This window comes from Dromiciops gliroides, chromosome 6 (assembly GCF_019393635.1).
Source record: "Dromiciops gliroides isolate mDroGli1 chromosome 6, mDroGli1.pri, whole genome shotgun sequence".
Lineage (NCBI taxonomy): Eukaryota > Metazoa > Chordata > Mammalia > Microbiotheria > Microbiotheriidae > Dromiciops > Dromiciops gliroides.
The window spans coordinates 158,550,308-158,575,992 of record NC_057866.1 but is presented as its reverse complement, the minus strand read 5'-3'; the positions used below and the strand labels follow the sequence as shown (position 1 = coordinate 158,575,992).

At 37.3% G+C, this 25,685-nt stretch overlaps 1 protein-coding gene across 3 annotated transcripts in view; it reads right to left on the bottom strand.

Annotated features, from left to right (window-relative positions):
- The window catches only part of LOC122732648 (hedgehog interacting protein), a 141,085-nt gene that overhangs the window by 102,016 nt on the left and 13,384 nt on the right, over positions 1-25,685 (bottom strand). For all 3 annotated transcript variants that reach the window (XM_043972929.1, XM_043972930.1, XM_043972928.1), the window contains exons 3-4: positions 21,990-22,146; positions 21,142-21,343 (exon numbers count right to left, since the gene is read on the bottom strand). In XM_043972929.1, the coding sequence (XP_043828864.1) occupies positions 21,142-21,343; positions 21,990-22,146 (359 nt within the window). The remainder of the gene's footprint in view (positions 1-21,141; positions 21,344-21,989; positions 22,147-25,685) is intronic.

Genomic DNA, 25,685 nt, shown 5'->3' with positions numbered 1-25,685 from the left:
AACTCTGTTTAGCACCTGAAATTCTTCACAATCCAGCTCTAACCTACATTTCCATGTTTATTTTGCATTATTTCCCCTCCTGTATTCCACTTCCAGCCAAACCATCCTGCTTTTTCCCTATACATCATTCCATCTCCAAACTCCAGGCCTTTGCATAGGTCCCCCCTCACACCTGGCCTGATCTCCCTTCTCACCTTCACCCTTTAGCCTAAAAGGACACGTTAGCTTCCTTTCCTCAAGCACCACCTCCTTCCCAATCCTTCTAGTGATTACTGCTGTACCTGCCATCGATATGATTGTCTATTTATCTTTTTATGTGATTTGTTTTACATATCTATGTATATCCTATTTTACTCAATAGAAAGTAAACTTCTCAATGGCACTGAGTGCTTCCTTTCTATCTGTATCTCTAGTGCCTGGTACAGTGCCTGAGGGATAGCATATCCTTAATAAATGGCTTTTGCATTTAATTGAACTGGAGGAAAGGGTCAAGTTTTTAGTAGCTTTGATGTCCTACACACTATTTTTAAAAAATCCCATAATTGACAACTCATGTTGTTAGGGTCATTTGAGGCTTCAGAGCCTCTGGAATTCACTTTTAAGGACCATTATTAAGTAAAAACAAAATATTGGTGCTCAATTATTTTTGATGAGAGCAAAGGTCTTTATAAATTACTTTCCTTGTGGGTGGTGGTTGGGTATGAGAGAGGAGAAAAGAAAGGAGGGAGGGATGGAGGAAGGAAAAGAGGGAGAGATGTAGTGCAGAATGCCAAGGGATCTTGTATTCCACTTCCCAAATTAAATATTATAAATGAATGTGGGCTAATTGATTCATGAACTATTAAAAAAAAACCCAACCATAGACACTGAGCCTAACAAAAACAAGTCTCAACTGAATATGTGGGTTTCATTTTACTTTTTCAATTATTTCTATGACAATTTTCCCATAGTAGGGGAGGAAAATCAATTCACATTATTTAAGAAGAAAATAAAGATTCCATCTCGACCAGAAAGCTACTCTTCCCCTTCCCGCATCTAATAATCTTTTTTTAAAATGGAAAAAACCCCTGATTATTTGTTGGATTTAGTAATTTTGAAATAAATTGCATGGTTTTAGATCTAGGTAAGGAAGGCTTTTCCACCTTTAAAAAACTATAAATATGTGTTCAAAAAGGTACTTGTGCATATAACAAAATGAAGACAGGGATTATCTAGCACTGTGTGTGGGGTCTGGCTATAATCTATACAGTCAGTACATGGAGAAGGAGCTGGCAATCTTGGCCGTACTGCACACATCTCCGTAATAACAGGGTATGAGGCATACAATTTCAAGGAACACCCACAATGAAAATTATTCTTTCCAAACAGAGAATTGTTTTGGAATAAGTTAGGTTAATTGGCACCATGGGATTCTTCTCAAGGAAACACAGAACACTGAAAATCTAGTCCGTGTGCAATAAGACGATAAACTATTATCTTCTCTCCCTTCTCGGCTCCTCAAATTGGGCTCGCCAGGCCCACAAACGTCACAAAGCATGCTGCACTGCTTCAGAACTCTTTAATAGGAGCAGACAGCTCTTCTCCTACTTGGTTTGCATCCTGGAGGACTTGGATCTGAAGGAGCTTAAGCTCAACTTTGTTTCCCAGGGTCCATCTTTAATATTAAGAGAAAAAGTTCCCTTTGGGACATTAGGGTTTATTTTCTCTTTTGGAGAGGAATAAGGGGGAGTTGATAAGCAAGTCACATCAAGAAGCTTCTGTGGCTCCCTAATCCCTTTAGGGGAAAAAAAACAATTATACAACTGTCAATGGATTCAGGAGGACTTGAATTCAAATCTGAACTCAGACACTTACTAGCTGTGTGACCCTGGGCAAGTCACTAAACCCTGATTGCCTCAAAAAAAAGAAAAAAAGGAAGGAAGGAAGGAAGGAAGGAGGGAAGGAAGGAAGGAAGGAAGGAAGGAAGGAAGGAAGGAAGGAAGGAAGGAAGGAAGGAAGGAAGGAAGGAAGGAAGGAAGGAGGGAGGGAGGGAGGGAGGGAGGGAGGGAAGGAAGGAAGGAAGGAAGGAAGGAAGGAAGGAAGGAAGGAAGGAAGGAAGGAAGGAAGGAAGGAAGGAAGGAAGGAAGGAAGGAAGGAAGGAAGGAAGGAAGGAAGAAAAAAGAAAAAAATATAAACTGCTTTGTTTAGCATTTAAAGGCATTCACAATCTGGCTTTAGCCAATGTTCCTAGGCTGATTACACATTGCTCTCTCATGTGCTCTATGTTCCAGTCCAACTGACTTATTTGGTGTTTCTTTTATGTGATATTCCATATCACACTCCATGAAGTTCCATGCCTGGAATGCTCTTCCTTCTCACGTCCTACCTCTTGGAAGTCCTGGATCCCTTTAAGACACCCCCACACACATACACACACACTCTTTTTGTCTTAATTCCCTTGGCTGTTATTTATCTCCCCAAATTACTTTCCACTTATTTTGAATTTACTTTTCCATATATGTGTTGTTTCACCCTTTTCTCCAGAACATAAGCTTCTTGAGCTTTTTGTTTTTATACCTCCAATACCCACCATTGTGCCTGGTACATACTCAGTGCCTAATGTGTGCTTGCTGAATTGAATTGTAAAACAGAGAGATGCTATGCTCCCTCAGACTGCATTAGTATGGATGCCTTATACCAAAAACCATTTCTTCTAAAGGTTGGGGATGATACCAGATATATTCTAATGTCATAAGTTTCCATGAATTGAAAATACTTCTATTTCAGCTCCTGACTTTGAATCCAAGTGTGACTATTCTCACTTCTTTAAATGTTCTTTTCCAAACAAGAGTCCAAACACATGAGATACAGTCTTCTGCATGGCCACCCACCATTCAATTCACCAAGTATTTACTGAGTAACCACTATGTGATATTCACCATGCTTTAGGCGCTGGGAGCACAGATAAAAATTTAACAGCCCCCATCCTCAAGGATATGATAAATGATATGAGCTTCAAAAATGACCATCTGCAATTGACACCACCATTTATGTTCCCTTGCAATTCACAACTTTTGGCCTGAACTCTTTAGATCTTCTCTGCTGCTGATACAATAAGCTCCCCAAAGTTGCCCTTCATGCTTGTGGGTACAGAAGTGCAAGATTTGGGAATTCAGTGCATAGATTCATTCAAGTCTGGATGACTCCTAAATTGTCTCATTCTTCTACATTAAATAGGCCCCCTGGAACTCTTCCGATTATGAGAAATGGGTTTTGAGGGAAGGCACTGAGGGTAGATGTGGCAGATTTGAGAGGGAAAGGCTGACTAGACATTTACTAACGGTCTTTAAACATGAGAAGAGATGGCACGGAACAGCTGTTTCCATTGAGAGGAGTTTAAACTGCTGCAGGAGGAATTTAGGGCAGAAATTAAGAAGACATTTTTTTTTCTCTGACAGTTCAACACTCCAGTAATTTGAAGAGTCTAAAAAGTTTGTTCAGCTATAGTTTTCGATCTACCTGTTTAATTTAGCACAAATTGGATAGAACAAGATTTATCTTCACCTCTGGCTTGTCTATTAGGAATTCGAACAGAATTAGAAGCAACCTTAGGGATCATCCAGCTGAATTCTTTCATTTTCCAGATAAAAAAACCCAGAGGTTAAGTGGTTTACCCAGGGTCACAAAGGTATTAAGTAGCAGACTTGGGATTTAAGCCCCTTAACTCCCAAACCCGTTACTATTTCCACTACTCTACCCTATTGATTTAATCCAGAGGTTCCCAACCTTTTTTTGGTCCCTATGTAACCTGGATTTTTGGTGAACTTTTGTCTATTCCCTATTCAACTTGAAAGGGAAGAAATTCTGGAATGCACCATGCATGTGGAACCTCAGATAACCAATTAACAAAATGTATTAACCATCATCATTAAAAACACAAAGATCAAAAATAAAATAGATTCCTTTTTTCACCAAAAATTGTAATTTAACTTGACAGGGAATCAATTCAGGGTTTCTGGAATATTTCAATAATATTTTCAAGAGTATAATATTGTTAGGTGACAAATACTCTCCATGCCACCTGACAAATTTCTCATATCCCCCAAGTGTAGGAATACCCTAGGTTGGGAATCCTTGATTTAATGACTGAATAAATAAAGCTGATTGACAATTATTCTATTCAAAAAAAGTATGTGGTAAAGGTTGCCAATGAGCTTTTTTATTTCAATAGTTAGAGGAAAAGTAACAATGAAGCTTCATAACATGCCTTAAGTACAGCTGTTTTATGGCTAGGTCTATCTCCTTCCAGGTCCAACCAAAAATCATAACATTTTACATTTTTTCTTATGATAAGAAATTAATTAGGATGGAAGAAAGGAGCAAAAATCAAACAAAGAACTTTTGCAAATAAGGCATCTAAAAAGTCTTATACTTGGGTTTTCTGTAAACATCTCATCAATATGCAACTGACTGCAGCTAGAAGAGAGCAGATTCCATTATATCCTGCATGATGTGGATCTTTGACAACTTATCACCCTATTTGTCTCAGACATCAAACACTTGTTCTTCTCATTAAGCTTCTATGAGCAGAAAAGAAAAGAAATCAAATCAATTAAAAAAAATTAAAAGCTTCTGTGAGCATGCAGAATGATTGTTGTCAAAAAGAATGTTCCTGGATGTTAGCATAAAAAGAGAGAAATGAGAATATACCTGTTTGTAAACCTAACTCAGCCTGACAGTGGGTGTTCTTCTGAAGTCAAAGCAGGCACATGACCCTTTTATCTTAAGGGCTATTAGTCTAAAGAGAGTATTTCTGTCTCTGCAAATGAAGGAAATGAGATAGTAGCTGAGCTAGACCCAATGTGACATCACTCAATTGGGGTCAATGAGATATTCTTCTTGGAAATAGGAGATGCTATCTCTAGAGGGGCTAGTTAAGGGGGGGGGGTCAGAAAACTATTCCAATTGGCAGGTCAGACTTTTTCAGGGAGATGGTCAACACAGAGAATTCTGGTTCACTTTGGTCCCTAGGGTGGCATCACTGACTTAGTGAAGTCAATTTTTTCTTCTTCAAAATTCTCCAAAGATTCAGAAAGAATGATGGTGGCAAGGAGAAAATTATAGACTGACTGGGCTGGATCATGTTAGTTTGAAGCCTGAATATAGTCTAGGAGAGTAATTGATACCTTAGGCCCAATGTTTGGTGACCTGTGTGCAAAGCATAGGGCCAATATAATTTTGACTATGGCTAATGTGGGAATTTGTTTTGCTTGACTATGCATATTTTACAAGGGTTTTGTTTTTCTTTCTTTTTCAATGAAGTATGGAGGTGGTGGTAGGAGGGAGAAAATATGGAGTTTTGTTAATTTAAAAAACAAAAAGTAGGTCCAAGTTTCAGTCCACTGGGGCTGGACAGGTGTTCACATTAACAATGACATTACCATGAGTGGAAATCCATCATAGGCCTTTCACAGAAAGAATTTAATGTATATGAAAACTGAAATGTAGGTTTTTTGATATTCCTGCAAGATTTTACAGCTACTAGCCTATTGCCTTGTACACAGTAGTTATTCAGTGAATATTCAGTAAGTATTTAAAAATTTGATAGTTTCTCCTTCCCCCATCAAAGGTCTTCCACTTTCAATAACTGTACTTGTAGGTTTATTTTGTTACCCACAAACTGTTTTATTTTTCCAACTCTTTAATGGCCAAGAATTCTTAAAACAGATGAAGCCTCCCTATCTAGAAATAGCCAGAGGACATGTGTCATTTTGTTTAAATATGTGATCCTTGGAGATCAAAGATACTTCAGCATAAGAGGTTGGCATTAACATGCTTATTAGAAGAAAAGCACAAAAGAGTTTCATCCTCCTCAATGAGAAAGGCAGAAAACCTTTCAATATTGGGGGCAGGAAATTATTTTCAGAAGGCATTTTGTGGCCAAATATAAAACTTTTCATTGGTCGCAAGGGCCCTGTTTCATAATATTTTATTGTATCTGAGGTTCAGGTTCACTGGACCCCATTACACTGCAGCCAATGAAATAATTTCATTTCAACAGCTACCAACAATGAGATTGCTTCAGAACAAGTTTTAAAATGAACTTGCTTTTTCTCTCCTCGTGCTCAACCAAGTAAATGCCTTATAGAGCAATTAGCACATTTTCCTCTTCAATAAAAGAAGGAAAAAGCAACAGATTCCTGTTCTTTACTACTGATCTTGAGAGTAAAAGACCAAGAAGGAGTTAAGTCATATTTTAAAATATATTTAAAGAGTACCAGTTCTCTCTATATATACTATGAGTATACTATATATACTATGTCCCAGATGGGAAAAAATGAATATAAAGACACTTCATGTATGTAACTATTGTGTCCTTTTAAAAACGATAATTCCTGAAACCATTTAAAATGCACCATTTAAAGTGTGACAGGTGGTATTTCCAAATGCCCTGAAACCATTCTGGAACATCCCAGTAGTCTAGAAGCTTATTGAGGGCATACATTCTTCTTCTTTTGCATCTCTAGAGCCTTCCACAGGATCATAGATTTAGACTTGGAAGGGAACTTAGAATCCAATGAGTCTACCCCCATCTTCATTTTACAGATGAAGAAACTGAGGCACAGAGAGGTTGTGACTTGCCCAGGATCACAATACTAGTGTCTGAACCCAGGCTTTCCTGACTCTAAGTCCAGTACCCTATCTGCTATTCCAGGCTACCTCAAATGTTTCAAGTGCTTAATAAGTGCTTATTGAACAGAAAATTCCCTAGCACAGGACCTTGTCCGGTTTTGAACAGGATCTGGGATTTTATTGGTATGGGGAGCTCCCATGAATTCCTCCCTATACCAAATGCAGATTTGTTCCAACTGCAGTTTATCTTCTCAGAGATGTTTGTGGCAATGAGATGTTAAGTCATTTGCCCATAGTCACAATTCATTTCAGAGGTGGATATTGAACTCAGGCTTTTTGACTCTAAGGCCAGCTCTCTAGGCCATTCCCGCTGTCATTCCACTTTTTTTTTTTTTACACACAGTACGTGCTTAATAAATGTTTATGGAATTGAATTCAATGTAATCATAAGGTCTAATGTAGAAAAGTAAGTTATAAAATCAGATGACCCATTGTAACAGAAAGAACATTGAATTGGGAGTTGGGAGATATGAGTTCCAGTCCAACTGGTCCCATTTTACTCAACTCCACATGAATCTTGGCTAAGGCAATTAGCTTCTCTGACTCTTGTTTCTGTCTCTCTTAAATGAGGATACTATCCTTCTAGTGTCTATATCCCAGGTTCACTAGGAAGCTCATTGAGATGATGCATATGAAGGTGACTTGTAAACTGTAAAGCTAAAGTATTGTTATAATATCATTTAATTCTTATAATTATCATCATCATCAATGTTTTTTTTTTCCTGGACCTGTGATTTGATCAATATGGAGACTTTCTAGGATGGAGTCCTCCTCAGCAATGCAAATAGCTAGGATACTTCAGAGGCAGGACAAGACCTAAAATCTTCCTGACTCTGGGGTTGGCCCTCTAACCATGACACCATCATTGAATACCCTTTTGCAAACCTAAATCTCTAGTTATACTATCTGGTGTGGTCTGCACATTATTTTGCAAAGCCCATTTTAATGAGAAGGCCTGAAGGTAACCTTTATCCTATAACCAATGATCCTGTTTTAAAAGGATTTATTTTAAGTGCTCCAGACCTTAGCTGCTTCTATAGGTGATGATCCAACATAATCCCATAATTACAATGAAGTTTCTGTGCCCCCATTAAGGTGCTCTGCCAATTCCCTCTATGATGAATATTTAAAATTGGATACAACATCATCCTAAATTTGGAAGGAAGCACGAGGAAATATTTCATTTGTGCTTACAAATTTCCCATGAATTTAGCTAAATTTTCATGAAAAAAAGGACAATGAATTGCATTAAAACAATTTAATAAAGCAAAAAAAGTTTAAAACTGAAAGAAAAAATGTTCTAAAGATATTAAACATCAAAGCTATAGAATCACAAAAAAAAAGTTTTTTTTTTCTGTGTGGGGGGTAGTTCTTTCATAGCCTTTTGGAGAAGAAAATTAGGAAGAAACAGAAGAACAGATGTAGTTTAAGATTTAGAAAACTTTCTATAAAATGTTAAGCCAATAGGATGTGACCAGGAAAGGTGGATGGAGCCTAGGGTGGAGCAGGAGGTGACTGAAGTCACTGAGTTTTACATAAGCTCTTAAAATTATCATCAATATTGTTTCACTGACATATTTTCTTTCTTATCCTTTCCCAACCCAATAAATCTTAGTGTTGGCCCTTCTTTCCTATTCCTAAGAAATTTTACATAGTCAAGGCTTTTTATTTTTTGTGTTTTTTGTTTTTAGTTTTTGCAGGGCAATGAGGGTTAAGTGACTTGCCCAGGGTCACACAGCTAGTTAAGTGTCAAGTGTCTGAGGCTGGATTTGAACTCAGGTACTCCTGAATCCAAGGCCGGTGCTTTATCCATTGTGCCACCTAGCTGCCCCCCAAGGCTTTTAAAAAAAAATTTAGAAATTAAATTATACAGCATGTCCCAAAAGTCTTAGGGTAGTTTTAAGCTATTTCCAGTTAGGAAGACAAAGTCAAGACCTGCCTCCAAAGCATCCTAGCTGTGTGACCATGGGAAAGATGACTGGTTGGTTTGCATTGCTGAGGAGGATGCCATATTGGAAAGTTCGTGCACTGAGGGAAATCACAGGTCCAGAACAAAACATTTAAGCTATTAAAGCTTCACTACTGCACTAAGACTTTTGGGGTGTGATGTATAATTGATTTTTTTAAAAATAAAAGTTCTTGAATTAAAGCCTTAAGGCTTATATAGCTTAAAACTGCACCAAGACTTTTGGGATATACTGCATTTGGTAATATTCTTGACAACCTTGACTCCAGGTCTTCCTGACTCCAAGTCCAGCCCCTGATGATCTCATCTTGGATAAATCATCTAAATTCTCAGTATCTGAGGCAACTCTCTTAAATTCCAAAAAGAGTTGCCATCTGCATTGGCAGAGGGCATTTCCTTACTGGGGAGAGTTTACAACACTGATGAAATCATGGCTCCAGATCAAAAGAGCCTGTGTATGGCACCGAATTATGTGAAGTTTACAGCAAATTTCTCCAATATTTTCTACTTGTCACCCTTTGAATAGTGTTTTCTCAGCTGGCAAAAATAGTCCCTTGCAATTTACATTGTTGGTACATTTCCCTTTTGTGATTCCTGCAGTGGAAAGATCAAGGAGATGTGAGTATCAGAGAGAACTGGAGTCAAATCCCAGCTCTGTTACTTACCACTTGTGTGATTGTGGGCAGTATATTTGACTTTTTCAAGCCTCTACTTCCTCATTCATTCATAAAATGTGTGTATGTGTGTCTGAAAGAGATGACCTCTGAGGTTCCTTCCAATTCTAATGCTATGATTCTTTGACATGTAATAAATCTAAAGTAGACTGAAGCCAATGATAAGACAAGCTCCGCCTACACAGCCTGAATATCAAAGTGGAGAAAGACAATGATATAAGCACAAAGCTAAACTGTAGGAGGCAGCTCGAGTTGGGCAGGCTAGGATTCCTGATTGGGAGTCACCTGAAAACCTCCTCAGACCTGGGTGGTGTTTCCGTCACCATTTGAACAGTACTTCTGCATACTATAGGGATTAGAGGTAGGCAAATAGAAAAATCAGTACTTTATGGGGCAGCTAGGTGGTGAAGTGGATAGAGCACTGGCCCTGGAGTCAGGAGGGTCCAAGTTCAAATCCAGCCTCAGACACTTAACACTTACTAGCTGTGTGCCCCTGGGCAAGTCATTTAACCCCAACTGCCTCACCAAAAAAAAAAAAAAAAAAGAAAAAAAAAAAGAAATCAATGCTTTACTAAATACATAACATACTTTAAAATTTTGATACATTAAAAAATTCTTATCAATAGAATTTGCATGGTGATCTTAATATAATTACTGTGCAAAACCCAGTAATCACACATCCTCCAAAAAACCACCAAATTATTGCATTGGAAGAAACAATAAACATGAGGTGTTCAAAGTAATAAAAGAAGTCTTGTATGACTGGATAAAGGGCAGAGAAAGTAAAATTAGGAGACTACTAGAATAACCTAAATGAAAAATATATAGGAGCTGTTAATGTCTATAAATTGGAGAATGGCTAAGTAAAATGTGGTTCATGAATGTCATCCCTAGTTGTGACCTGGCGCATAGTAGGAAATAAAAGTAAGTTTGCTTTTTTTTTTTTCCTTTACTATATGGTAAGATTCAGGATATGGGGGGAAGGATATAACATGAAACATTTGAGATCAAAGACATCAAGGAAACTTTTAAAATTAGAATTTAAAATCCGCAGAATCATCACTAGAAGGGATTTTTGAGATTATCTATGTTTTTAATTTTATAATTAGTTTTTTACTGATTCCTTTCATTTAAAAAAAATGTCTTGCCACCCACCCTTCCTTGGTAACAAAGAATAGTTAAGTAAAACCAAATGACCCACTAAGCACGACACCAAATGATACAAATGCCATATACTGTACAATGTCTTGCAACCAAAGTCCCCAACCCTTCAAGAGAATAGGTACATCCTCATTTCTGCTCTAGGACTGAGAATGGTCAATAGAATTGCAGAATTTGGCTTCTCCACTTCCTGTGCTTATTGAATGCCAGGAGGTATAAATTAATAGACTCACTTGAAAGTGTTAAGTTCACCCTGGTATACGACACATTTTTCCTCCAATCAAGCATAATTCTTTCTCCTTTATTCCCCTGAAGCTCTGGCAGCCCTGATATAACCCATACTTCTACAACCTACAAGCATCCCATCTTGTTAGGAGAAGTTAAAGCCGGGGACAGTTGAAGTATTTTTATAGATAGCTACCTGTTCTAAAATAGAGTTGGTATTTTGAAAGTATTTAAATGTGCGGTGTTTTTTTTTTTTTAATGGGCCATCCAATAAAAAAGAATTCACTGATTCCACGATATTATACCTACTTTACAATCCTTCCTCTCAGGACAGTGGATTATTGATGACTTAATTGTGGCTATTGGCAATATCTAATAACATGGTATCACAGATTTTTAACTAGAATGGACCTTAGAGGCAAGGTATTCCAATCCCATCATTTTCTAGATGAGGAACTGAGGACTAGAGAGCTTAAGTGATTTGCTCAGGGTCATCTAGTTAGTAAATATCAGAGGCAGGATTTGAACCTCAGCCTTCCTGATTCTAAATCTGTTGCTTTATCTACTACTCATATTGTTCCTCTTGATCCTAATGTGGCATTTTCTAAAGACACACTCACCAACTTCTCTAAGCTCTATGAAGGTAGGGATACCATCTTCTCTAAATTGAATATCTCTACCAGGTCCTCACAGCCTTCTTTATGTATGAAATGGGTGTTGAATAAAAGATTATTGAAATAAATCAAATAGCTAAAGAAAGAAGGTCAGATTCCTCCTGTTCATAATATAGCTTGAGAGAAACCAGCAGAAGTCATAGGTAAAAGCTTCTATTAAATTCTTCCCCCCAGAACTTCTGCACTCCTCCTTTTGTGACAGTTTTGGGATATTTGTCACTTTTTTCAGTTCTACAGTGTTAGAGTTTTAGTGCACATTCAATTAAGTTTGTAGAAGAGACTATCTTCCACTGTTTCTTTTTTCTCTTGACTTTCCAGGGATAAACATGGTTATAGAAGCTCAGCGATGAGAGAATTCATAAATGGGCGATAGAAGGTAGGGAGTTTTATAGAATCTTCAAAGACCTAACCTTCCCATTTCGAGGCCTTTTAATAATGGTACTAGTGAAAGCTCTCAGATTTAAGGACCTTTTTCCTTTGACCACCATTTGCTAGAAGAGGATGAAGACAATGCTAAAATATCCTTTGCCTGCCAGCTACTGCTACTGGAGAATGAAAATGTAGGAGAAAGAAAATAGCCCAGTATTAAACGGCACATAAATAACATGGTAGGAACACCAGACTGGAAATACCTTAGGTATATAACATCATGCAAAAGCCATTCTTATTCTCCATTTCTGAGTCAAAAAGAGAAGATCTAGAAAAACTGTTTGAATGAATATTGGCCCATATTACTCAAATCTACTAGTCATGTGGAAAGAGAAAAATAAATACCTTTCTTGACATAAAATGCTGGGCAGTTCTGTCTCATACATTTTTTTTCTTTGTAGTAGGGCAAATGACTTAACCTTTCTGCACCCTAGTTATTTCTTCTATAAAATAAAGGGGTTCAACTTATATGGCCTCATCCAGTTATCAGGTAGCAATCCTATGTCCATATGGATATATACAAACACTATTTTCTTCAATTTAGTAGCAGCTGCTAAAATAAAACAAAACATTACAAAGTGCTATAACATATACATGCCCTTATTTATGGCAACCCAATACACAAAACCCCAAACTGATAAGAAGATGAATAAGGGTGAGATTATTCACATAATAAATCAATTCATTTGAGAAAAAAAGTTAGCAGAAGTGCGATCTTCTTATTGAAATTAGCTTTCATAAAGTGTGCTTTAATTTGTATCATTCTGTTGTTGTCTTTTGTAATCAAAGAAGACCAAAACAACATTACAATGTCAGGGTCAATATAAAGTGTGTACATTTATGACTAATCAGACCAACGCGAACCACATGTTGGGCACTAGTTCATATCATTTGTATCAGAGTATAGAGGAAAGAATCCTGGGCAAAGAATCAGATAGATGTAGGAGGTTCAAATCCTTCCTGTGACACTTACTAGCTGTGTGACCCTGGGAAAGCCATTTAACATCTATCTTCCTCAGTTTCCTCGTTCATAAATTGAGGAAGATAATACCTATGAAACATGCCTCACAAGAGTTGTTATGAGGATCAAATGAAGTAATGTATGTAAAGTCCTTTGAAAACTTTAAAGCACCACATACATGCCAGTTATTATTATTATTATTATTATTATTATTATTATTATTATTTGATTCAGGAACTTGCTTAAAGAAAAGCATACCTATAAATAAAATATAATCTAATAAAATATTGTTGATTATAATGGGTTAGAAATCAGATTCATTGCTGGATGGTATAGTTGATAGAATACTAGACATGGAAGTCAGAAAAACATTAGTTCTCAGGTGCTTCAGATGCTTACTAGTTATGGTATCTTGGGCAAGTCACTTAAGCTTATCTGCCTTAGTTTTTTCAACTACAAAATGAGGATAATAATAGTACTTTGGATAGATATTATTATCCTCATTTTATAGCTGTGCTGTGAGGATCTAGTGAGATAATATTTCTAGAACATTTTGTAATTATCAAAAGTGCTATATAAATGATAGCTATTCTTATCTCAAAAAAAAAATATTGTATTTCCCTTGCCTGCCATCTTTGTCTGCTTAAATACTTTCCTTCCTTCAAAGACCCAACTCAGGTGTTACCACTTCTAAAAAGCTTTCCTTGACATTCATTTCTCCCCAGGTTACAAGTGATCTTTCCTTCTTCAAATTTCTCATAGAACTTTGCCTGGACAACTCCTTTCCACATAACTCTCTTATACCATAGTTATTTGTGTAAATAGGTTTTGTTGCCTTCCTCCCACCGCTAAATGATCAGATGGGAGGCAGCATGGAAGAGTGGATAGAAAGCTGGCCTCCAAGGCAGGAAGACCTGGGCTCTATGCTTCTGAAATATATCCTCTGTGAGGCCCTGGGAAAAACCACTTAATTTCTCAGTGCTCTAGGCAACTTTCTAAGACTATAAATTGCAGAGAAGCTGACTGCCTACATTGGTAGAAGGAATTTCTAATACCAGTAAAATCACAGGCATTCTCCAATTTTATCATATTGTAGTTCCTTGATATCAGGCTCTGTATTATACCTTGCTCTGTAGCCTAGTGCCTTGCACTTAGTAGGCACTTAGATATTTGTTGAGCATGAAAAGAAGATAGTGAACGTTCAACATTTTTGTTTGGGGATATACAATTTACCAAATTCTAAGCTCATGTAATTGCTAAGAGGTATAATTTGAACGAACACACACACACACACACACACACACATGCGCGCGCGTGCGCACACACATGAATTAGAAGGTTTTATGACAAAAAGATTCAGCTTTAAGCTGCTCATATGAATAAAATTATGTTGTATATGTTAGATGTTATGTCCACCACTGAAACTCCTGATATTAAGCTGATATTCACTAACATATGTGTGCATATACATACACATAGCATCAGATATCTTCATTATATTTAGTGGGTTAGACAATTTTCTTATTATTATTTATTGGATTTTATGTTCTCAGGTTTTATAATTTAAAAATTAAATTATTAATTCAAGCCTTCTCAAGATGTTGGAATGAAACCAGAGATTTTTGCCCTCCCTTCCAACCCATAGAAGGGACTGGGTCATGTTTCACAAGAAATCAACTGATTCAATCCTTGTCACACATGTGGTGATGCCAAATAACAATCAATGACATTGCTTGCTCTGTGAATTTTGATCCCTTTACCAAAGAATCATTCACATTTCATTCTCTACCGAGCAGCACTTTATAGTCAGGGGAAACATGAATAAGTTAGCCTGTGGTGTAAATTTCTGAAACGTTTACTGTGCCTTCATGCCCTGTGGATTGATGAGCCCTTGGATTTCACCATACTTGTGATGTTCAGTCATTTATGTGATTACAAGCATGTGAGACAAGAGGCTGTCCTCTAAGGGCTTGCTCCTGTGCACGAAGGAGCTCTCCTCCACATGCCCCCATGACTCTGGGTCACCTTGATTGCCATATTGCCAGAGACTGGCTTCAATGTGTGCAATCACCCGGACAATCAGCAGCTTTCAGACATACATCTTCTCCTTTCCAGGATAAATGGGCTGCTTAAAAAAGCATCTTTTGAAATGGGGGGGAATCTATGTCGATGGAGAGGGATAGCTAGCAATCCAATGACACTTGTGCCAGTGACAGACACATCTTTTAGCTTTGTCTGTTGCATGATCTCCCTGAAAGGGCAAGGATATGAGCTAGAGCATCCATCCTCTGAGTGCTCATGATCACTGAGGGTGAAAGAAATGTGCTCGTTAGTTTCTTGGAGGCGCAACTGCAGGTGACAGGTGCAGACTTGTATCCAGTTTTGCATGCATGCCAAGCTTAGGCTAGCCTTCGACTCTAGTACAGTCAGCCATTCAAAGAGATGCATCAGGAAATTCCATTAAAATACCACCCAGGAGTCCTTTCCAGTTTTTACAGGAACTGACGTGAAATGCCAAACAGGGATGGTATGAAAAAATTTTTAATGGTAAAAAAAAAAAATCACAGGAATAATTTCATCCTGCATAGCAGAAAGGAATTATTCTCACTGTAATATGCATTTTAGTTCTGCTGTCTGGTGTCATAAACATTAAGGGTCAAATAATTGACAAACTAATCACCAGTTTTCAGATGTTAAAAAGCTATCGGTTAATTTTCATTTGTTTTTCAAAGGTATCTGTGTCAAGACTGTTCAACTGCCAGAGTCTGGTCACTAAAAGCAAGCTAATGGATAAGTTATATATACAGATAGATAGGTAGATAGATAGAAATAGATAAATAGACAGACAGACACAGATGGACACAAATATATATATATGTGTATATATATATATATATATACATAGTTATATTTTTCACATATATACAATGTGGGATACAATATGTATATATAATACAATATCTTATTTATCTCTCTCTCTATCTAATTTCTATCTACCTACCTATCTACTTATATATCTATCTATGAAAATATAACTCTCTGAAAAATAACAACTGGGTGAATGCTTTAACCAGTCACTTGTTCTCAGAGGCCAGTACAGAAGCCCCACAGGTGAGGGTTCTCATGTGAGAGGCTGTGCTTTCTTCTGTCTGAAACAGAGCCTTGTACAGACTTCTGGGAAAACACAGTTTCTAGAATGTCCTAAGACACCATACATGAACAATTTAAAGATTTGGATTCACCAGGAGCTTGAGGGAAGATACTTTCCCTGAGACAGTCCCTACATGTCTCCCACTAGCCATAAGGCAAAAAAAAAAAAAAATCTCTTCATAACTGTGCAAAGCATCCATGATTTCCTCAGCATAAGGAAGTCCCTCTACCTAAGAACACATCCCCACATCCCTCTGTGACTTAGTAGAAAAGGTCTTAGGAGTGACTTGTTTCAGATCACAAATCTACAAAAAGGTATCAGAAATAATGTCAGGACCCAGGTTTCCCTCATGCCTAGCCCACCACTCTTAACTCCTTTACAATGATTGCCTATGTACCTTTTATCAGGCCCCTCAAGTGGAGATTGAGTTTTCCACTTAGTCCTTGAATGCTAGAGTCCCATCTGTAAGCTGAGCACTTTATCATAAGGGAGAGAAGCTTAATTTAAAGACCCCCAGGACACTATGTTGTGACTAGTTTGACAAAAGCTAGATTAGTTTAGTGACACCTCTCAGTTTCTAGACTCTACAAAACTTTCTGAAAATGCCAACTGAAAAACAGACAATTCCACTACATCTTTTTAAATGGTGACCAAAATGTACGTGGCATAGACTTTAATTAGAGGGTCTTCATCTAATAGCACTTCTTTCTCAGCACCAACAAATCATTCCTTCTTTCTGCTTCTTCTCCATGTTCTTACCTGTGATTCCTATGTTCATCACATGAAGAATAGCAAGTCAGCTGTATAAAACAGGAAGCTCTTCCCCAATTCAGGAAAGAACAATAGGAGATGCTTTTTGTTTGTTTTTTCAATCTTCCCATAGTGTTTCTTTTTCTTTTCTTTTCTTTTCTTTTTTTTTGCGGGGCAATGAGGGTTAAGTGACTTGCCCAGGGCCACACAGGTAGTAAGTGTCAAGTGTCTGAGATCAGATTTGAACTCAGGTCCTCCTGAATCCAGGGCTGGTGCTTCATCCACTGTGCCACCTAGCTGCCCCATAGTATTTCTTAGTTTTACTAATGACAGAGTCAGGGAGTTAGCAGTTGTTCAGTTTTCATAAATGATAAAATACTTTTCCCATGGTTATTCCACTGAAGTAGAAATAAAGATTCATAGAGTGAGGAGAAGATTTGAAAGGTCACCAAGTACAGTCCCTTGACTCCTAGAAGGTCTGTTTCAGAGAGAAAATGGTTGCCTATTCTTATACTCTTTAGAGATTACTAGAGAAAAAAACTCCATAGACTTTGTTGGTAGCCAGCTTCATATTTTAATATGGGGACTTCTCATGGGGACATTCTTCCTTATATCTAATCTTATCTATTTTTACTTTATGCCAAGTAGTATGGATGGGTGGATCTTATAGAGATTGAATGAACTTACATTGGCACAAGTTCTATATAGAATTAGATGAGCAAGATGAACTATAGTGCCCAAGGGCAAGAAAGAGGGGAGAGATCCTGAAACCCTGTGAGGCTTTTACAGTGGAGGACAAAAAAGAGGAAGCATAATTTTGGGGCGAGTTTCCTATTTTTAATAAATTCTTTTAAGTTTGACTTGTGCCCTTTGTATTGAAACCACAGCACTTTCTGGATTTATGCCTTTTCCACAGAGATTCTTACCTTGGAACAAAGAAAGATATTAGATACTTATTCTTGTTCACTAGAAATGCCTAGTCATTGCTCTTTGTTAAAGGAATACAAATACTCTCAGTGCCCTTTAAATTTTGGCACCCTAGCACAAAGCCCCAGTTGCACCAGCCTAATTGCAGTTCTGATGGCACATTACTGAGCTCATGATTCATGTAATAATTTGGTGTTTGAAAAATACTCTTTGTATCTTATTACATAGAAAATTGGAAAATGCTACAGGTACCACTATACATACTCTGTCAGTGAAATCTGGTAGACCTTTTATTTAAAGAATGAGGCCTTTTGTGTTTCAAAAGCTAAAAACAATAGAGTTTAGAATGCACACATAAAAATATCCTTTAGCTATTTGTATAATTAAAAGGGACCATTTCTTTTTGTATTTATAAAAGAGAGGCTGAAGCTTGAATATATCAAAGAGAATATCCAAAGTTATAGCAATTCAAGTTAAAACACAAGGGTTGTAAACCTAACATATTATATGGGAAAGGTGTCAATTCTTGAGTCTGAAAACCTGGGTTCAAATGCTAGCTCTGTCCTCTATGTGACCCTGGAAAATGCATTTAGTTTCCCTGGGCTTTAGCCTGCTCAAAGGATTTCCAAAGTCCCTTCCAACTCTATAATTTTACAAAAACAATTAATGGTGTTAATCATCAGCACTTCACATGAATCCAATATTTGAGTACACAAGTATCTGTCGGGAAGGTAGGTTGGAAAATCAGTGAGTCGACATCAGTTTCAATGCCATGATGCCAGCAGTGAGGGTGTTAGCACGTGACTATGATAGCTTCTCTATCAAAATCTGACAACCCGTGCTCCTCCACTGATCTATGTCTATAACTTGGGGGACATAATACCAGGTAAATAAATCAAATAGCTGGGGCATAGACCAGGCAATTAAATATTGTAAACATGTCAATCATCAACTTTTTTCTAATAGAAAAGCCCTTGGATCTTTTTAATCTATGCTAAACTGAGGTCTTGAAGGCTCAAAGTTTTAGATTTTAAGATACATCATAATTAATTCCCTTGATTACTCAAACTCTTATTACTTTTATACACTTTAAACTTTTGAATTTGTACCTCTGATGCTATCAAGATTCAAAAACATGTATACACTTATCCCAACCTAAAAACTACCACCTTTCAGATCTATGGAGAGGAAAACAATTTATGTCCAAACAAGAGATAGAGAATATTATGAAATGCAAAATGAAAGATTTTGATTACATTAAATTAAAAAGTTTTGTACAAACAGAAGCAATGCAGCCCAAATCAGAAGGGAGGCAGAAAACTGGGAAACATTTTTTACAGCCAGTATTTTTGATAAAGGCCTCATTTCTAAAATATATAGGGAACTAAATCAAATTTGTAAGAATCCAATTGAGAAATGGTCTAAGGATATGAATAGGCAGTTAATAAAATCTATCTATTGCCATATGAAAAAATGCTCTAAATCACTATTAATCAGAGAAATGCAAATGAAAACAACTCTGAGGTACCACCTTATACCTATCAGATTGGCGAATATGACAAAAAAGGAAAATAATAAATGTTGGAGAAGCTGTGGGAAAATTGGAACACTAAATGCACTATTGGTGGAGCTGTGAACTGATCCAACCATTCTGGAGAGCAATTTGGAAGTATGCCCAAAGGATTATGGGACTGTTCATACCCTTTGACCCAGTGGTATCACTGCTAGGTCTGTATACCAAAGAGATCATAGAAGAGGGAAAAGGACCCACATGTACAAAAATATTTATAGCAGCTCTCTTTGTGGCGGCAAAGAAATGGGAATCAAGGGAATGCCCATCAATTGGGTAATGGCTAAATAAGTTGCGGTATATGAATGTAATGGAATACTATTGTGCTGTAAGGAACGACGAGCAGGAGGAGTTCAGAGAAACCTGGAAGGATTTACATGAACTGATGCTGACTGAGAGGAGTGAAACCAGAAGAACATTGTACACAGTAACAGCAACATTGTGTGTTGAACAATGATGATAGACTTGGCTCTTCTTAGCAGTGCAATAATCCAAAACAGTTTCAAAGAACTCATGATAGAAACTGTTCTCAAAATCCAGAAAAAAGAACTGTGGATTATGAATGCAGATTGAACCATACTGTTTCTACTTTGGGGCTGTTTTTTCCCTTCTTTTTTGAGGCTTTTCTCTTGTGCTCTGATTCTTCTTTCACAGGATGACTAAAGCAGAAATATGTTTAATGTGATTGTACATATATAACCTATATCAGACTGCTTTCCATCTTCGGAAGGAGGGAGGGAAGGAAGGAAAGGAGAAAAATTTGGAACCAAAAATCCTATGGAAGAAAAACCTACCCACAAGAAGAATCAACTGGTTTTGAAGATAACTATTTTAAAAGATTTTCTTTTTAATTATTTTTTGGACAAATGATCAAAATACAAATCAGAAAGTGAGGTTTTGAGTTCTAATAACAAACTTTTAAAGTAATCTCTTATTGTTGTTTTCCCCCACATTTATACCTGATGTTATGAATAGCTTTTTATCTACACACATATATATTTATATGTATGTATATACATGCATACACACATACACAATATCTTAGGGCTTCTGATGCTGCTCTGTTACTTAGGAGGGTAGTATCCTAGATTTGGGGCTAGAAGGAACTTTTCTATTTCCAAATGGACCCAACTACATATCAAACCAGACATCTTACTTGAAGAAAGCATATTGGGGGAAATGGACTACTGTTTAACATAATAGAAAGCTTAAAACATTTGAAGTGGTAGAAATTAAGATCCTAGTTGGGTCCAGATCAAGTGATGTTCTTAGTTTGGTTACCTCAGAGTAAAGATGTTTGTATGTATCTTACCTATGATAGCATCATGAGAGGAAAAACAGATGAAGTGCTTTTGATCCTCACCTCATCTCAAAATGGAGAACTTGAAGAAGGCTACACAACCACTTAAATAGCCAGAAGTACTTATTCATCTGCTGGTAAATACAACATAAATATCTCATACTTGATCATGTACAAATCTTTTGTGCATTGAAATTGTCAGTTCATATACTACCATGGGGTTTAACATTCATGGTTCACTGTGCTTGATATTGAATGACTCTGAAGGACAACTAGTTATACAGCCTGCTATGTAGCTTTCATTAAAATATTAGGAATCTAATTTTAAAAGTATAATCTCTATAGAGATAGAAAAGCAGCAGAACCATCTGCCCAGGGATTTTCCCATTAACCACCAAACAACATAGATGACTCAGCAACCTCTTCTCATTTCAGTTCAGTCTGTCTTCCCTTTCTGCTCTCCTTATTTTCTCCTAAAATAGCCATAATTCTCTCTCTCTCTCTCTCTCTCTCTCTCTCTCTCTCTCTCTCTCTCTCTCTCTCTCTCTCTCTCTCTCTCTCTCTCTCTCTCTCTCTCTCTCTGGAAAATGAACAGTGTTAGTTGGGAAGATAAATCTTGACCCAAAACCAAAAATAGCAAGAGGTGCCACAAAATATAAAGAAAATTAAAAGAATGCCAACCTTTATTCCACTCTGAACAAGTTTGTGTATGTCCAAAAAAGGCTCCTTGAGAATTTCTCCTTCTGGGGTGAATATCTTCACGTAGCCTTCCTTTTCAAGGATGAAGAGACGATGAGAGCCATCCCCACAGTGTACGGCTCCAACAGGCTGCCTCAACCCACTCACAATTTCCTGGGCACAGAAGCAGCTGTGTTTGTGCTTTCTAGACAAATTAAAGAAAACCAGTCAGGTTTTTTTTTTTTTGAGGGAGATGGAGAGAGCAGAGATGTAACACTTCACACCTTTTTCAAGAAAGTTCCTGGGGAACCAGTGTTTAGAGGGTGGTAAAAGGCTACAGTCATAATATGGCAGGTAAACAGATAGTTAAAAAAGCAAAGCAGTTTTATATCTGAGAGCAGAATAAGGGGGAGGTTATCAAAGATAGCCCAAGTGCATTTTAAAGTTTCTCTAAGTTACCAGTTTAATTTTTTAGCAAGTTTCACTAAAGTTAATTCTATTCATAATGGTCAAAACTTATCCAAAAACGTATCAAAGACTAGTTTCACAAAGAAATGATTTGTTAATGATAAATTATACTGAATAACTCAACAATGAAATTCAAGTGTAAAACTATACCCACAAAATATGTATGAATCAGAGAGAAGGCAAGTTCAGAACACAAGATTAGTAACCTAAATATTAAAAAGGCATTGACACTAATGTGATTTTTAAGAAAGCAAACTAGCAAAAGAAAAAAACATCTGGAGGACACAGCTGCTGAGCATAAGCACAGACTGAGTTGATTCACTGTCAAAACCACAAAGATTTGTCAGTTTTTTTTAGATTAAACAGCATTTATCTTTATGAACCTGCTGATCCCGTCCACTTTGTCATATTCTTCCATCTGGTCCAAATAGTTAGATGTTGGGCCTCTCACTTGTTTTCTTGGAAAATCTGGAAAGCACAACCCGCCATCTTTTCTTGCGTAGTAAAAGCAAAACTCATCAGCTGTAGTTTGAAGGAAACCTTTGAAGTAAATGTAAAAAGAGATCATGAGAAATATTTAGTGTTATTTAGAAAGCCTCTGAATTTTTACATGTATTCAGAATAGAAAATAAAAACTGCCCTTAAATAAAGCTCACAAAAATTTTGGATGATAAGAGAGGCGCTGAGGAAAAAGGAAAACCACCACCACCTAGCAAAAGCAACTGTTATGATTTATTGTCCTGTCAGAAATTGTAATTGTTAAAGTATTACAGATACAATGGGAAACATCTATGTGGGAAGTCCCAACACTAACTTGGTGCAAGTTACCATTGCAACATCAACAATCAGGATTTTACTGAAGCTGGGAAAGATGAGATGGATTGCCCTTGGTTGTAGTTAAACAGAGAGTATCAGAGGTGGCATGTGAACCCAGGTCATCCTGACCCCAAGTCCAGCACTCTCTTTTCTGTCCCACAGTACCTTTAAGAATGACAGCAAGGGGGGCAGCTAGGTGGCACAGTGGATAGAGCACTGGCCTTGGATTCAGGAGGACCTGAGTTCAAATCTGGCCTCAGACACAACACTTACTAGCTGTGTGACCCTGGGCAAGTCACTTAACCCCAATTGCCTCACCAAAAAAAAAATGACAGCAAAATTGAAATAATGATATGGGAGATATCAGAAAAAAACTTACAAAGAACTTAAAATAAATCCTGCAAATGGGCTAGAGGTTTTTTTGATCCCTTTGAAGGGGAAATTTAAGGTTTTCTGACAAATTCTTCTTCTAAAGTTGTGTTATACATCCTGCTACATGATAGCTTCCAAAGGGAAAATAAATATTCCAAATCAAGATTTTGAAATATAAAATCTTTCTTAAATTTTAATGAGTAGGGTCTACTTTGATTTGTTTAATGACAAGGGCTTGGTATAGTTGTGACCATTTATGATTGTTGAGTTTTTTTTGGGGGGGGGGTTGCGGGGCAATGGGGGTTAAGTGACTTGCCCAGGGTCACACAGCTAGTAAGTGTCAAGGGTTTGAGGCCAGATTTGAACTCAGGTCCTCCTGAATCCAGGGCCAGTGCTTTATCCACTGTGCCACCTAGCTGCCCCGACCATTTATGATTAAATGGTAAAAAAACAAAAAACAACCCACAACAAACCAAGCTTGTCTCATCATGTCATTATCAGGAATGGCTTTGTTTCCCTTTGCAATGAATGAGAACTGAACAAGTAGAGGCAGCACAATGTAGTGAATGGGGCATTGGTGTGGTTGACTCCCAGCTCAAAGAAGACCAGGGCTCAAATCTCACCTCAGCCACTTGTTAGCTGTTGATTCAGCAAGTAACTTCACTGTGTATCAACTTCATCATTGGTAAAATGAAGAAATTGGATTGATTGGAAGGTACCTTTCAGTTGTAAACTGATGATCAATAATGAGTGGTAGAGCTACCATTTTCAAATATGTAAAGGCTCAGTTTCTTCTCTAGTACTTTACACAGAGTTGGTGCTTAATTGGGTGAATTTTTAATTGAATTTATCCTCTACTTCAAGTAGATGCTAGTAGAACACAACATAATCATTATTGCTTTACATGGGAAAAATTCCAGTGATCATCTCAATGTAGTTATTCCCTAAAACAATCTTATAGCCTAATTCAGCCTTGCTGTTACTTTGTGGTTGAGATATAGATTCTTCCCCTCCAAGATGGCCTTTCAGCTATTCTATGTATTTCAGATGCTAGGATTTCCTTATGTTACCTTCTCCAGTAGCATGTTAGTACCTTGGGTCAAGGGCTGGTTTTGCCTTTCTTTGTTATCTCAGTGCTTAATACATACTTCTTGACTGACTGACTGGTTATGACAATCATGATGCCCCAGCTTTTTATCTAGCTTTTCATAATCACCAAATGCATTACATGATGAAAGAAAGCTAACTTTTAATGGGAATTGGGAAAAGAGAGGTTTTGTTTTAACCTGTCTTGACCTGTTACAAAGAAACATAATTGACCATTAAAAAAAAGGTCTTTACAGCATGAGAAAGAGGTTTTGACGAAGTTTCCTCTAACTTCATTTAGCAAGGCTTTATTTTTCTTTTTGAGTGACATGTTCTGTTATTCCAAAATAAGGGAGACTAGGAAGCAGAGGAGAAAATTGCTTCAAAATATATTAGTCATAGGGGCAGCTGGATGGCACAGTGAATGAAGCACCGTCCCTGGATTCAGGAGGATCTGAGTTCAAATCCGACCTCAAACACTTGAGAGTCACTAGCTGTGTGACCTTGGGCAAGTCACTTAACCCTCATTGCTTCACTATATATATATATATATATATATATATATATATATATATATTAGTCATAAAAACAAAATCAAATTTAGATTTATCAACTTTGCATGTCTGAAATCTGATTTCAGATTTTGGTTGTGAATTTGCAAAATGGCTTGCCAGCATTATTCTAGATACTTCCCAGTCCTAGGTGAAAGACTCCTAATTGGGCAGAATTGAAGATGTGCCCTCTAATGAGCAGTTTTGAAGGATGCTTTTAGAATGAAGCTATTGAGCTCAATCAAGCTGGGCTGGCCAGTGGAACAAGCATTTTCTACCCCAAAATGGATATTAGCCTAAGAAGTTACTGGGCTTGATTCTTTTGTGACATCAGTCCGCTGAAATCTCAAGTTGTTCTTGGAATTTGGAGAAAAAAAATCTTGCCCTGGGCTGTCTCAGTTAGTGGATGTGATAGATGGATCGTCCCCAGTCTCTGAAATGTGCACTCACTGGCGATTTCCAACTAGATGACTGACTTGGAACTGGCATTTGGGAAAAAGGCAAGTGAGAGCAGATGTCTGGGTGGGGGAAGGGAAAAAGGAGGAATGACAGCTGGGGAGGGGTAAAGCAGCTGAGAGGAGGTTAGTTCTTTTGTGAAGAAAGAGAGGGATTAGTAAGTGGGAAGATGACTGAGGGATAGGGTTGATAGAATCATAGAGTTTCAAACCTGGAAGGAACCTTAGTCTGTCAAGATTGTTTAACAAAGGCTATTCTACTTCTCTATGCTTTAAGCACTAAATATATAAATCACAAATACCCAAGAGAATTTCAATAATTCTCTTCCAAGAAAAAAAGGGGAAGAACCTGAGTTGATACCTCACATGCAGACTTTCAGCTCTGTGGTGGGGCTAGGTTTAACATTTGGATGCCCACGCCTGGTTCCTATCATCTTTGAACTAAGTCACTCCAGGTAGAGATATTTTTGTACAAATGTCAAGAATCTTGGACCACTTGCATACTATGAATACATTTATGATTGAGTATGCAAGTTATCAAGGCTCTCTATGGTAGACTAATGACAATTTTTGCTTTACGTTGTAGGCTTACAGAGAGTAATTCAAAGTGTGATTCATAAGAAAGCTAGGATTTGCTTTTATAAAAATAATCTTGTTTTATAGTCTAGCATTACAGTCTGCAAACAGAGACCATTTAAAGGGGGGAAATTAATGAACAATACTGGTGGCTGGTTCCAATTTATATGGAACTAGCAAGGGACAATCATGAGGAAATGAGAAATAATTTTTAAATGGAAGA